The sequence below is a fragment of the Macrobrachium nipponense genome, chromosome 9 (assembly GCF_015104395.2).
Source record: "Macrobrachium nipponense isolate FS-2020 chromosome 9, ASM1510439v2, whole genome shotgun sequence".
In the NCBI taxonomy this organism is placed as follows: Eukaryota; Metazoa; Arthropoda; class Malacostraca; order Decapoda; family Palaemonidae; genus Macrobrachium; species Macrobrachium nipponense.
In genome coordinates, this window is record NC_061110.1 from 90,329,442 (window position 1) to 90,342,698 (window position 13,257).

Genomic DNA, 13,257 nt, shown 5'->3' on the forward strand with positions numbered 1-13,257 from the left:
ACATTTCTCTTAGCTTCCTTAATTTTCCAAGGGTACTTTTGAGCCCCATTTGGACCTGCTCTTTTATGTTTGTATCTTTACTGCACTTTTTATTTGTCTTCTCACAAGTCTTTGCTCAGTAGCTACAACATACCAAAAGTGCTACCACTTTTTAATATTCCTAAACTAATTGCTTTCTGAAAATTGACTGTCAAACCTTTTCTTGTTATATGACACTTCGCTTTGCGGTTTTAGGACACATGTTTTTTCATAAAACCAAGAAAAAAGACAGGGCACAAAATCTTTTGTGTTAAATCGTTTGATTTTTATCATAGCAAACAGCATTAATTGTAGTTGCTTGAGAGATGAGATGCACTGGGATAAGGTGGAATCACTGTATCAGAGATGATTTTAACAGAATATGAAGTAACATACAAGCCAGAATGTTTTGTAGAATTTGGAGTGATGCGCTAAACTTTGAATTGGAAATCATAGAAAAGGTACCAAAGATATTTGTGAGTGAGTGTGGAAACTATAGAGGTTTTAATGAATATATTCAGCTTTATTATCTGAAGGTTGTAACAAGAAAATTAGCAAAGCAGTGCAGGACTTGAAAAGTTTGCGTAATAGGCTGTATTGTGAGTAAATAAGAAGAATGGAGACAAATGAAGACAGAGTATGCAGAGAGTGATGAAATATATAGGAACAGTGATATACTACGGTACTATCCTACTTACAACCAAGTTTGGTTCCGACCCACTGGTTGTAAGTCAGAATGGATGTAAGTCGAACCTTAGAAAGTGGCCAACATACTGGGTAGGGTATACTATCAAACCTTTGCTATATAAAAGTGCTTACTTAGTACTGTAATGTAATGTACAATCATTATTTCAATCTTTTTACCATAATGTACTTCTACTAATACATTTTAATCATTTATGTAATAGTATATATTACATACAATCAGGCATTGAGTTACAATGGGCTTAGGTTCTTCCATGCATGTCAGAAGTCGATTCTTACGTAAATTGGTTTGCAATTCAGTCTACAGTACAGTTAATACCAAATGATGCTGCAGATAGGGCAGGGTAACTCAAACTGATGCTGCCTGAGTGATGAGAGTTCTCATGCCTGAGTGATGAGAGTTCTCATGAGATGGCGCAGTGCCAAGTAACTCAATGGTCAACTGTCTGAAGTAAGGTTGTAAGTACGAGTGGTCGTATGTCGAGTAGGTTGTAAGTCGGATAGTACCTGTATACAGATTCTCGTACGTTTAGATTTGGTGAACGGTGGGTAGGTTGAGTAAGCTTTGTTAGTACCATTGGCCAGGATTTTACATTAAAAAAAAAAAGATTATATGTTAGTCCAGTGTGAATCATGGTGTGACAATGAAACTAATATTCTTTTTTGTCAGTTTACGAATGAAGCTTTATGAAGAAAATAGTATTAAATAAGAGTCAATACAAGATAGGGGTAAAAATCATGAAATTAGCAAAAATGAACCCTATGTGTGCGCAACACACACAGTTTATCATTCTTACTTTTGATTTTAACCACTTTCATGGAATTATCTAGGTCCATGGTTGTGTAAATATGACAATATTGTTACACATATAGAGTAGCCTATAGTATATATATATATATATATATCTATATATATATATATATATATATATATATATATATATATAGTATATATATCCCCTTCGTACCCAACCCTAAGTAAAGTGTCCAGAATACTGGACACTCAATAAACAATCCTCTCAGCTGAAAAATTCAGTAGTTATGGCATATAGATATCCCATCTTCTGAGAGAGATCATGCACTCCACACCATAGAAGTTTGAGACATTTACCTCTGAAAATCATGGGTCAACAAGCCGCCGAGTGACCAGAAGTTCTGTTTCTTGGAATATCTGTATTTTTAATAGGTGTTATAAGGAGACAGCTCTGGCTGGAGACTGTGTCAAGCATTCTTGACAGTTGGCTTCAATTAATTGGAAATCTATTTATATTTAAATAAATTGTAAACAGCTCCATCATACAAGCTTCTTTTTAAACTTAGAATCTAACAGGTGCCTTTAGAAATTCTTCTAAATATTTGTAGCGATGAAATGATCACAATATTACATTAATCAGTGAATTGTAATTTGAAGAAATGCTTTGCTGGGAAGTTGCAGAATTTAGGACACTGGGCCTCAGTAATACTACGATTTTCCCTCTAGTTAATGCAGGGAACTCATTGCACTCAACATTAGTTAATGCAGGGAACTCATTGCAATCAACATTAGTTGATGCAGGGAACTCATTGCAATCAACATTAGTTAATGCAGGGAACTCATTGCAATCAACATTTTGCTCTTTTTGCTTAACTTAAAATGGTTTTAATGACTCCTTTTGAACTTATCAATAATTACATTAATAAAATCTGCATAACAAGAGTGGAAGTGTTAAATTGCTCTGTCACAGACCTAAAACTTTTATTTTTGACCAGGTTTTATTTTAGAGAGAGGGGGAGAGAAAGAATCTGTAATAAATGGTTCTGAAGGTGAATAAGAGAATTAAAGGTAATTTTGGGCTTTAATAAAGTTAGTTAAATTCTCTCTCTCTCTCTCTCTCTCTCTCTCTCTCTCTCTCTCTCTCTCTCTCATGCCAAGCAATGTCTTTATATTAAGGCTTCAATCACCCAACAGCTGAGAGAGAGAGAATTGGGGAAAAATTTAAATAGCTCCTTTGTTAAAGTCCAAATTTACCTTTAATTCTCTCATTCACCATCAGAATCATTTATTACAGATCTCTCTCTCTCTCTCTCTCTCTCTCTCTCTCTCTCTCTCTCTCTCTCTCTCTCTCTCTCTCTCTCTCTCTCTGTTAAAGGCCAAATAATGTCTTTACATTAAGGCTTGAATAACTAAACACGAGCGAGAGATAGAGAGAATGGGTATGCAAATTTCTAACGCAAGTTTACGCTCATGGTAGGATTTGGCTTTGCTTGATGCATTTTGAGAAAGCTTTCTAATTCTATATTTGTAGTTAACAGCACCCCGGGTGATCATGCGGTCCACTCATCTACCTGCAACACCCAAAAAAAATTTCTAGTAGGTTCTGATTCAGTTATATTAATATATATTTGTTACAGTTTTTATTAACTGTAACAAAAGACCCACACATGAGTGACACGATACAGAAATTGCAATGTGTGCTTGACTTTGCGTTGCATGCTGTTATTTTTCCATTACATTGATAGTTTTACATAGAAGAGTTCTGGTTGTCTAAGTCAGTTCCATAAGCATTCATTGATTTTACATCTCCAATCATACACGATGAATTCGTGAGAATCTCCAATCATACATGATGAATTCGTGAGAACAAATTATTCATTTCTCAAAAGAGACAAATTCCACAGTAACCTTCCAGATCTAATAGACTTAGCATATTTTTAACGCCGAAGTTCAGCTTTTTTCAAGTTCATGCGAATTCCACTAATCTTGTGATCCAGACCGTATTCCGTGCATGTCTTACTCAACCTTTCCCTCATCGAAGAATCAGAAATCGGCGTTTAATCCTCAAAACAAAACCCCTTTGTTTATAACATGGTTTCTTGCCAGTTTTATCATTGTGGTGCGTGTGCAAACTTGAGCATTTCCCTATCATGACGGATTTTTTTTTTTATGGCAACTTGCGATAATGTGTCATGAAAAAAAAAAGTTTCGTATTTTTCGTATGTGATGTTCAAGAGCCCCATACACTGAACGATTGTCTTTATCGTTCGCAATACCATTGTGTATGGGCTTGTCTGAATGCAAAAGTGGGCGGAGTTTCGTGGTCTGAATAATCTCAACTGAGTCTGTCACGACCAGGTTGCTGGCTTGCGACTTCTATCTTTCATACACAGGTCATTCAATGTATGTGTTTGCTGATGTAAAGCTATCGCGCACGTCTCTTCTAGAGAGATGATGCCACTTCTCGTGACAATCTTTGTTCAAACTGAAATCGGTGTGTAAAACGTTCATGTTGTCTGAATAGTGTGTGTGTTTATCGATAACGACAATCGTTCAGTGATTGGGCCCTTTAGCCTGAAACCTTTGGTGTTACTGAGAACCAGTGTTGCCAATTGGTATGTGTTTACCCTTCAAACTGGGTATAAGACTTACAAAAAACCGGGGAAATAAGTGAAATTAATGTGGGTATTTGTAGTACGTATATATACATATTAGAGCAATTTTATCATTGTTGCATTACTATGACAACTAAAATTCATGGAAACAGTTTGTAAAGGCATCAGAGTATGTTTGAAGCTCCACTAAATTGGCAACGATGCTGAGAACTGAAGTGATTTATAAGGTGGCAAGTGAGGTAAGCGAAGCCAGTGCTGTGTGTAGCGCTCTCTGGGCAAGAAGTAGGAAGCTCGGCTCCCTGCCGGCAGACCAGTCACCACCGACTCACCAGACCTACGGCCGCCTAGCGACATGGCTCTACAGTTGGCATCACTGTTCAGGATTGTTGATGGCAAGGAGGTTAGATTTTAGTCGGAACGTAATTCGGAGATTAAGTTTTTCTTGTGATTTAACAGTTGGGTTAAAAATAAAAAGGCATTTTACTGTATTTGTAAAAGCACATCGATTTTTCTTGTCAATTAATAAAAGATGGGTTTAAACATGCAAATTATTTGCAAAAGTATTACATTCAAAACTAAAGGTGGCTGTTCTGCTCTACGCGTAGGGACATGCCTTGATGCCCATACAGTTGGCATCACGGAATTATTATTGTCGCTTTACTTAAGCAAAAAGAAAAAAAAAACTTTTTGCAAGTTGGATCTAGTAAGTAGAATTCTCTCATTCAGCCGCGCCAGGTTAAAATGTACTTGTGCTCCTTCATAATGAAGACTCATCATCTAGCAAAGGATAAATTAGAATGTATCTCATAATGACGTTACAGTTGAGAATTGTCAAATCTTATCGTTGACTTTTATATGGCGACCATTAATGAATGTGCAGTTGTTACAGGAATGACGTAGGCTGACAACCGTGTCTCGATTCAGTTACGTCACTACGTGCCGATGTTTATACCAGTGTAATTGAGTGGTGATAACCCTTAAACGCTGAAGCAGTATTTTAAAAATCGTTTTCCATATGCCGGCGGCGTTCGTAAGTGAGCGCCGAAGCGGAATTTTTTTTTTTTTTTTTTTTTTTTCAAAAAATCACAGCACGCTGAGTTTTCAAGATTGAGTTCATTTTTGGCTCCTTTTTTTTTGACATTGCCTGAAGTTTAGTATGCAACCATCAGAAATGAAAAAAAACATCATTATATATAAATATTGGGATATATGACAGCGCGAAAAAAAAATTTCATATATAATTGTATACAAATCGCGCTGTGAGCAAAACGGTTAAAGCTAACGAATTAATTGTTTTCGGTGTTTTGTACACTAAATTGCGATCATTTTGGTATATAACACATTGTAAAACGATCAAGGCAACAGAAAATATTATCACAAAATGATGCACGAATTCACAACGCGAGGACGTAAAAAAAACATTTTCAAAAATTCACCATAAATCGAAATGTGCTAGAGACTTCCCGTTTGTTGCAAAATGAAGGTAATTGATTGAATATTACTAGACTGTAAGTGTTGTACCTTACAATTGCAGTTTTCGACCATTTCGGTCGAGTTAAAGTTGACCGAAGGACGATTTTTTTTCTATATCGTTATTTATATGAAAATATTTCAAAACTGATAAAAGCTACAACCGTGGGTTGTTTATTGTTGTATTCTACATGAAATTGCGCACATTATGACAATCTGACGAAAAAATTTGTATGATTTTTTGGGAAGAGTTACCGCGCTGACGTAAGGAAAAAGTTTATTTCATAAATTCACCATAAATCGAAATATTTTGCTAGAGACTTCCAATTTGTTGCGAAATAAAGGTAAATGATTGAATATTACTAGTATGTAATAGATTTAGCTTACTATTGAGTTTTTTTTACCATTCCGGTCGAGTCAAAGTTGACCGAAGGTTGAAATTTTGGCACTTATTGTTATTTATATGAAAATATTTCAAAATTGATAAAAGCTACAACCATGGGTTGTTTTCTGTTGTATTCTACACGAAATTGCTCACATTTCCATATATAAAACTTTATGTAACGGCTAATTTAAAATGTTGCAAACATACGACAATCGGACGAAAAAATTTATGATTTTTTCGGAAGAGTTACCGCGCGGAGGTAAGGAAAAAAAGTTTTTTTTTTCATAAATTCACCATAAATCGAAATATTGTGCTAGAGACTTCCAATTTGTTGCAAAATGAAGGTAAATGATTGAATATTACTAAATATAAGAGTTTTAGCTTACAATTGCGTTTTTTGACCATTTCGGTAGAGTCAAAGTTGACCGAAGGTTGAAATTTTGGCACTTCAAGATTAAAAGACTGCACAGCTTCTCGTGTTTGCACACCTGTTGCAACGAGCATAGGGTAACACAGGATCTTCTACAACTTCTTATGAATTCAGTTATTTAATTTAATTCCGATATAATATGCTACCGCAATATTTTGTTTATTACGAGTCAGGTTTGGAGCAATTGAAATGTAATTAATTATACGTAGCCTATTCAGGGTAATTGTATATTTCTACTTTATAGCAATTGTAATTCAAAGGAAATGTAATTCAAACTAAAAAGAATCAAACTGTAGATAAAACTAGCAAGATTGAAATAGCTGTAACTTTTGTAATGATATAATGTTATTGAATTTGATGAGTTACATGGTTGTAAAGTAATTGTAAGCTATTTGATATTGTTTCCATTCATAGAATTGTAATTTGATGATAAGACATGTGATTACATTATAACTGACATGAACCATGTAATTACTATTTCATCTCTGGGGAATCCAGGAGCTAAGCTTCATTATGGGGTGGGGGGCCTCCAAAGAAATTAGCATAAAATAGGTTATAAAATCTGGAATTAGTAAAATATATATTCTCAAACATATTTATACCCTGATATATGAAGAAAAATAATAAATATGTTTTGTTTTATTTATATAGCCTATATGTTCTATAAAGTTTATTTATAAAACTGAGTAGGTTACGTATCTATATTTTTATTTTTTGTGTAATTTATATGTTTTATAAAGTTTTATCTATAAAACTTAATATGTATATATCATTGTTGTTTTGGTTGTAATTGTGTATATACATAGCTAATATATACTTTTGTTGAATGATTAAAGGACAATAAAATAAAATAAAATAATATGCATCATGGCAGATAACAAATGTACTAGTGATGATTAATATAAATCAAACTTTATGTATGATTCATTTCCATCATTACCTTTGTCAAATTCATATCGAGGGGGTGCTGCATAAGATTGGCTTATTTTCTTAAAGTACCCCTGGCCCATGAAATGAATTCCGTTTTCTATAAGATGCCGATTTTGGGATGCAGAGCTCTCGGCAACGCTGCGCTGAATGGCCTCAGTTGCCCCAGTGCTTGTCGTGTATACCTGAAATCTATAAATTAATAAATCTGAAAACCAAAATATTTAATGGAGAAAAGTTATACTAACCCTTAAACGCTGAGCCGGTATTTCTGAAAGAGTGTACCGTTTGCCGGCGGGGTTCGGGAGTGAGCGACGAATAAGAAAAAAAGTTTTTATGTATGCAACTTACCAAGTAGTTACATTGCTTTAGTTTCTAAAACCGTCGGCAGCTAGAATTTTTGAAATTCGAGGAAGTGCTAGTTTGTTTTGGTCAGGTGATACCCCCCCGCCCATTATCGGGGGAGTGAGGAACCAACACCGTCCGAAAATCAGTTGTTTCTGCCGGCTGGTACTGTCAACACAGTTTCAGTAGCAGCGGAATTTTTGGAATTCTTTGCCATCGCTCTTTGTTGGAGTTATTTGGTGAAGTACTACTCTGAATATTGGAAGTTATGTTGTCGGTGATAGCTATTTAGGAATTGATAATAGTTTTAAATAGTTTTGCACCGAAATTCACTAGTTTTGAATTGGTCTACATAATGTCAGACACTAGTTCATCTGGGATTAGGTATTGTAGTAAAGGCTGCAATACTAGGATTGCTAAAGTGGGTAATGATCCACATTCAATTTGCACAGGTTGTAGGGGACAGACTTGTACACCAGATCAAACTTGTGGGGGGAGTATTAATTGGGATCAAAGAAATTGGAAGATCTGGACTAGTTACACGAACAAGTTAGAGAGAGATAAAAAGAGAAAAGCGGCTTCTAGAGCTAAAGCAAAAAACTTAATTAGTCAGGAATTGTTTAATGATAATTTGTCTCTTTCTGAACCTTCCCCTCCACCTGTCATTCCCAGTCCTAATCTTGGCTCTCTCACACCCGTACCCGATGCTGTGACCAATTTAGAGGCAAAAGTTGATCAGAAATTTTTTATCATGCTCCAAGTGATGGAGAAATTAGGAGCGTCTGTAAAAACTCTAATGGACAAGGTAAGTGTTGAAGTGAGTGCAAGTGTAAGTGTTGTGGAGGAGGTGGCTGTTCATCTCACTGATTCTCCTAGGCAAAGGTCCCTGTTAAACTCCCCAGAACCTGGGAGGAGGCATACTGGTAGCTCACGGGAGGTTAGTGGGGTCTGCCCACGAGCAGTCGCCCCCTCAGGCAATTTTGTTGACAAATCCCAGATCACAACAGAGCGCCATTGGAAAGGCGTTTCTAAAGGAGGAGTACCGCTGTCGTCTAGTGCTTCCAGCTCCGGGGAGTCCTCTCCCAGGCGCCAGTGGCGATTCCATGACGAGTCCCGTCCATTGAAAAGGAGGGCTCTAAGTTGTCTCCCTCTCCAGTCCCCTGTTAAAAGGCTAGCCCTTTACGGAAGGAACAGCCTTCGTTTAGTTTTTGGGACTCTCCAGAGACATTCTTTCAGGAGAGGGACACGTTGTAGTGAGAGGATTACATCCTCTAAGTCGAAGTCGTCGTCGAGAAAGTCTTCCTCTAGCAGACGTTCAGAGGTGAAGAGTACGGGGAAGAGTAGACTCTCGGAGATGTCTTCAGCACCGGTCCACACATGTAATACTGAAGGACAGGTAAGACTGCCACCAGCCCCTCCTGTAATCCCCGATACTCCTGGGAGACATCTTCAGCATGAGGACACGCTGACTCCTGAGCGCCCATCAACGCCACAGTTTGCCTGCTCACCAGAGCAGCCTTTGGCGCCCAGAACTTCCGCAGCGAAGCTAAAACAACCCTTGGCTCCTGAGCATCCATTGGCGCCCAGGAATACAGTTGCAACCGAGCGCCCACTAGCGCCCGGGAATCCACGAGCACCTGAGCGTCCAAGAGCGCCCGAGCGCCCACCAGCGCCCAAGCGTCCGCTAGCGCCCGAGCATCCACAGGTATATATGCAACCAAGTGCACAGAGGGACCAGTCTGAAGCGCTTGGACAGCCTATGTCATCAGTTTCAGCTTCGGGCCAACCAATAGGACTTAAGGTGATGGCTGCCCCCGATCATTCTCTGTCAGCCATCCAGAATAAGTTAGACATCATTTTGGGCTTTATTCAATCTGCGGCGCCCCCTATCCAACCTGTAGAGACTTTTTTCACCTATTTCTCCAGCCGAAGAAGAAGAGAAAGGAGAAGAGGAGGATAAAGTCTTCTCACACTGCCTACAAAGCATTGCTTTTTTACTTTGTAGACAATTTATCTGATTCATTCTTGCCAGTAACCCCCACATCTCCAGTGTCTTCTTACATGAGGGACAACCAGGAAGACTCCAGGAAATTACCGAAACTAGTACTGTCTTTTTCGGCTTGAAAAGCGTTAAAGGCAATTAACCTTTGGCTTGAGGATAAGAGGGATCAAGGCAAGGTCAACTTCTACTCCCCTCCTCCTCGTCTTTCAACTAGGAGACAGTTGTGTTACGAAACCGGAGTAGCTCTCTCTTTGGGTGTGTCTGCCTCCGCCCAGGGAGACTCTCCACACTTATTGACTTGGCGAGAAGATTGGCTTTCAACTCGGCCAAGATAATGTTTACGGCGTCAGAATTAGACCACCTCATTAAGAATATTTTTAAGGTATTCGAAGTTTTTAGACTGAACAGTAGGAGCCTTGGGACTTTAACTGAAGAGCTATTCAATGTTGAGTGAGGAAGCTTTTACAGACGTTTCCGGAGTTATCTCCTGTTTAGATAAGGGGATTAGAGACGGTTCTGCGGAACTAGCCTCTCTCTCTTCATGTTAGGTATTCTAAAGAAGAGAGAGCTATGGTGTTCTTTTACATCCTAGGGAGTTTCTCGTACCCAAAAGTCTGCCTTCTTATATTTACCCTTCGATAAGAAGCACCTGTTTCCAGAAGAGACAGTAGTGCTAGTTGCCTCCGAATTGCAGAAGAAAGCAACACAGGATCTTCTCTCGCATTCCACTAAATGGACTAGAGAAAATATCCCTAGTGTACGCTCCTCGCCAGCCAGCCGAGGACCCTTTCAGGGCAGGGGATTTGGTAGATATTTCCCAAGATCAAGGGGCAGAGCACGTTTCATCCTTAAATCTATTAAAAAATCCTCAACCAACCCCTCGACCAAGAAGTAGTGTATCAGTCCTTCGTGCGCCAGTAGGAGCGAGGCTCCCTCAGTTTTGGGAAGAATGGGAAGCAAGAGGGGCGGAATCTTGGATCGTAAAGGTTTTAAGAGAAGGTTACGATATTCCGTTCAAAGGAATATCGTAACCTTCTCTTAAAACCTTCTCTTAAAAGTTATCAGGCTATCCGATAGCTTTGACAGCCTACTCACATAATTCAAAGAAGTTCTTCGCCCTTTTGGAAGAGGTTTCGTCACTCTTGCAAAAGAAAGCAATAGAGTTAGAGTTAGTAGAGGAGCCACTAACACTGGGGTTTTACAATCGTCTGTTCGTTGTTCCCAAGTCATCGGGGGGATGGAGACCCGTATTGGACGTAAGCACTCTGAACCTGTATGTGCAAAAGACAAGGTTCAAGATGTAGACAAATCAGTCTGTCCTTTCATCAATCCATCAAGGGGATTGGATGATCTCCATCGATATGGAGGACGCATATTTTCACATCCCAATACACCAAAACTCAAAGAGGTTTCTGCGTTTTGTCTTCAGGGACAAAATTACCAGTTCAGAGCAGTGTTTCGGGCTTTCGACCACACCACAAGTGTTCACCCGAGTGCTAGCTCCCATTGCGAAATGGTTTCATATAGTCGGGATAAGGATATCCCTTTACTTGGACAATTGGCTTCTCTGGTCACAAACAAAGGAGAGGTGCATGGAGGACCTTCTGAAAACCCTGACTTTAGCTCAGGATCTAGGACTGTTAATAAACAGACGAAAGTCGCAGTTACTCCCCAGTCAGGAATTAGTCTATTTGGGGATGAGGATCAACTCTGAGTTTTCGGGCTTTTCCATCCCCTCAAAGAATCGAGTCGTGCCTGCAGAAGGTAGTGAAATTTTTAGTTCTCCGGGAATGCTCTGCAAAGGAATGGATGAGTTTTGGGCACTCTATCCTAAATAGAACAGTTCGTGACACTAGGGAGACTGCATATGGGGAACCTACAGTTCTTCCTCAGAGCGAATTAGAACAGAAAGAAGTTTCCGGACTCTTTTGTGTTCCCTATCACAGGAAATAAAAGAGGACCTGCAATGGTGGAAGTTAAGAGACAGACTTGCGGAAGGGAGATCCCTCCTCCCGCAGAGCCCCAACCTAGTGCTCTTTTCAGACGCATCAGATCAAGGTTGGGGAGCGATTCTGGGGGAAAAAGAAGTATCAGGAGTTTGGGATGCAGAACAAAAACAGTGGCATATAAATCTAAAGGAACTGACCGCCATCCACTGGGGATTGCTGAAGTTCGCGGACGAAGTTCGCAACAAAGTAGTGGCGATACACTCGGACAGCACGACAGCGCTCTCCTACATAAAGAAACAAGGAGGGACACACTCGTTTTCTCTTTGCGAGACGGCAAGGAGCCTGCTGGTATGGGCAAATTGGAATCAAACCACATTAATTCCGAGGTTCGTTCAGGGGAAACTCAATGTTCTCGAGGACAAACTGAGCCGCAGGAGGCAAGTGCTTCTCACGGAATGGATGATGAATACATTGGTATGCCTCGAATTGTAGAAACTCTGAGGGAAACCTATGATTGATCTGTTTGCCACAGCAAGAAACTATCGTCTCCTCCTTTACTGTTCACCAGCCCCGGACCCGAAAGCATGGTCAACAGATGTAATTCTTCTGGACTGGTCGAACAAAGACTTGTACGCTTTTCCTCCATTCAAGATGGTGAGAGAAGTCATCAACAAATTCGCAACGCATCACAACGTTTCGATGACTCTCATTGCTCCATTCTGGCCAGCGCAGGAATGGTTTCCAGATCTTTTAGATCTTCTAGTGGATTGGCCAAGGTTACTTCCACAGAGAACAGATCTACTCAGACAACCCCACTTCAGGAGGTTCCATCAAGGACTATCCACTCTGTCTCTAACCGCTTACAGACTGTCCGACAACTCTTACAAGCAAAGGGGTTTTCAAGACAAGCGGCAAGAGCTATTGCGCAGTGCAGTAGGGAATCTTCAAGTAAAGTCTATCAGGCAAAGTGGGCTGTGTTTAGAGCCTGGTGTAAAGAGCATAATGTTTCGTCTTCTAAAACAACTATAACAGAAATAGCAGATTTTCTTTTATATTTGAGAACAGATAGAAATCCGTCTACTGCGACTATCAAAGGCTATAAGGCGATGTTGGGATCTGTTTTCAAGCACAGAGGATTGGAAGTGTCTTCGAATAGAAAAACCCAAAGGTTCGAAGATATTATCTTGGAACCTAGATGTAGTACTTAAGTGGTTGTCGGAAACTCCGTGAGCCGTTGCAAAGAGCATCGTTAAGAGATTTGACAAGAAAAACCTAATTCCTAGTAGCTCTTGTCTACAGCTAAAAGAGTGAGTGAAACAAATGCCATGGACAAGAGAATAGGCTTTGCACAGGTAATGCGGTGGGGTTTTTGGCAAAAAACGAGATCCCGTCCAAACCATGGCCTCGTTTGTTCAGTATCAAAAACCTCACGGATTTGGTAGGACCGGAAGAAGAGGAGAGGTTGCTCTGCCCAGTCAGAGCTCTGAAATGTTATTTACAAAGGACAGATAAGGTTCGGGGCCTGTCTGACCGTTTATGGTGTTCGGTAAGGAATCCGGCGCGCCCAATGTCTAAAAACACCCTGGCGTTCTTCTTACGTAGTGTGATAGTAAATGCTCATTCACAAGTGAAAGAAACCGACCTTAATAAACTCAGA

The 13,257-nt window shown here is 39.5% G+C and overlaps 1 protein-coding gene across 1 annotated transcript in view; it reads left to right on the forward strand.

Moving 5' to 3' along the window:
• The first annotated feature begins 4,359 nt into the window (after nt 1-4,359).
• LOC135218663 (ras-related protein M-Ras-like) overlaps nt 4,360-13,257 on the forward strand; it is a 166,290-nt gene continuing 157,392 nt past the window's right edge. The window contains exon 1 of the mRNA XM_064255111.1: nt 4,360-4,492. Coding sequence (XP_064111181.1) covers nt 4,445-4,492 — 48 coding nt within the window. The 5' untranslated portion in view covers nt 4,360-4,444. The remainder of the gene's footprint in view (nt 4,493-13,257) is intronic.